Here is a 774-nt window from a genome sequence, read left to right as displayed (position 1 = left end):
GTAAGTTAATCTAAAACACAATGCTAGCAATTTAAGATGGATCTACAGTTGGCTTCACAAAGGTCCTTTTGTTAACCCTTTAGCCTCCCTTCACATCCTTTTCTACCCATAGGTATGGCGGGAGCTATATGAAACCCAAGCGACTTAGCTGGAGCTGGCGAAGGGCACAGGGACGCGCTCCCCGACAAGCCTTTCTCCTCAGGAAGGCCAGTGGGGGGGACAGGCCCTCCACGGGCCAGCGTGGTACCAGCATACTGGCCACGCATGTTCAGCGAAGGCCCGATAATTCCAAGAGCTTTGCGATGCATCTGCGCGAGTGTGGATAATGAATCATAGAATCCTTTAGGTTGGAAAAGGCCTTTAAGATCATCCAGTCCAACCATTAACCTAACGCTGCCGCCCCACCACTAAACCACGTCCCTAAGCACCCCATCTGCCCGGCTTTTAAACACCTCCCGGGATGGGGACTGAACCACCTCCCTGGGCAGCCCCTTCCAGAGCCTGACAACCCTTTCTGTGAAGAAATTTTTCCTAACGTCCAACCTAAACCTGCCCTGGCGCAACTTGAGGCCGTTTCCCCTCGCCCTATGGCCCGCCACCTGGGAGAAGAGGCCGCCCCCCCGCTAAGCCTGGGGCTTTCTCACGGGTAACCTGGCCGCGTCAGGCGAGAGCACCTGGGCTCGCTGAGCGAGCGCGGCCGCGCTGCTTCACGTGGGTTTGTTTCAACAAGCGATCAGCCACGCGTGGAGAAACGGGGGTAAGGGCTCGCTCAGC

At 56.6% G+C, this 774-nt stretch overlaps 1 protein-coding gene across 1 annotated transcript in view; it reads left to right on the top strand.

Moving 5' to 3' along the window:
* The first annotated feature begins 587 nt into the window (after positions 1-587).
* LOC104122078 (cytochrome c oxidase assembly protein COX16 homolog, mitochondrial) overlaps positions 588-774 on the top strand; it is a 66,793-nt gene continuing 66,606 nt past the window's right edge. Inside the window, exon 1 of the mRNA XM_035889797.1 lies at positions 588-646. Within this exon, the coding sequence (XP_035745690.1) occupies positions 588-646 (59 nt within the window). The remainder of the gene's footprint in view (positions 647-774) is intronic.

The sequence above is a fragment of the Egretta garzetta genome, unplaced genomic scaffold (assembly GCF_000687185.1).
Source record: "Egretta garzetta isolate BGI_Z169 unplaced genomic scaffold, ASM68718v1 scaffold2, whole genome shotgun sequence".
Classification (NCBI taxonomy): Eukaryota; Metazoa; Chordata; class Aves; order Pelecaniformes; family Ardeidae; genus Egretta; species Egretta garzetta.
The sequence above is the reverse complement of the archived record's forward strand: the minus strand, read 5'-3'. Positions and strand labels throughout refer to the sequence as shown.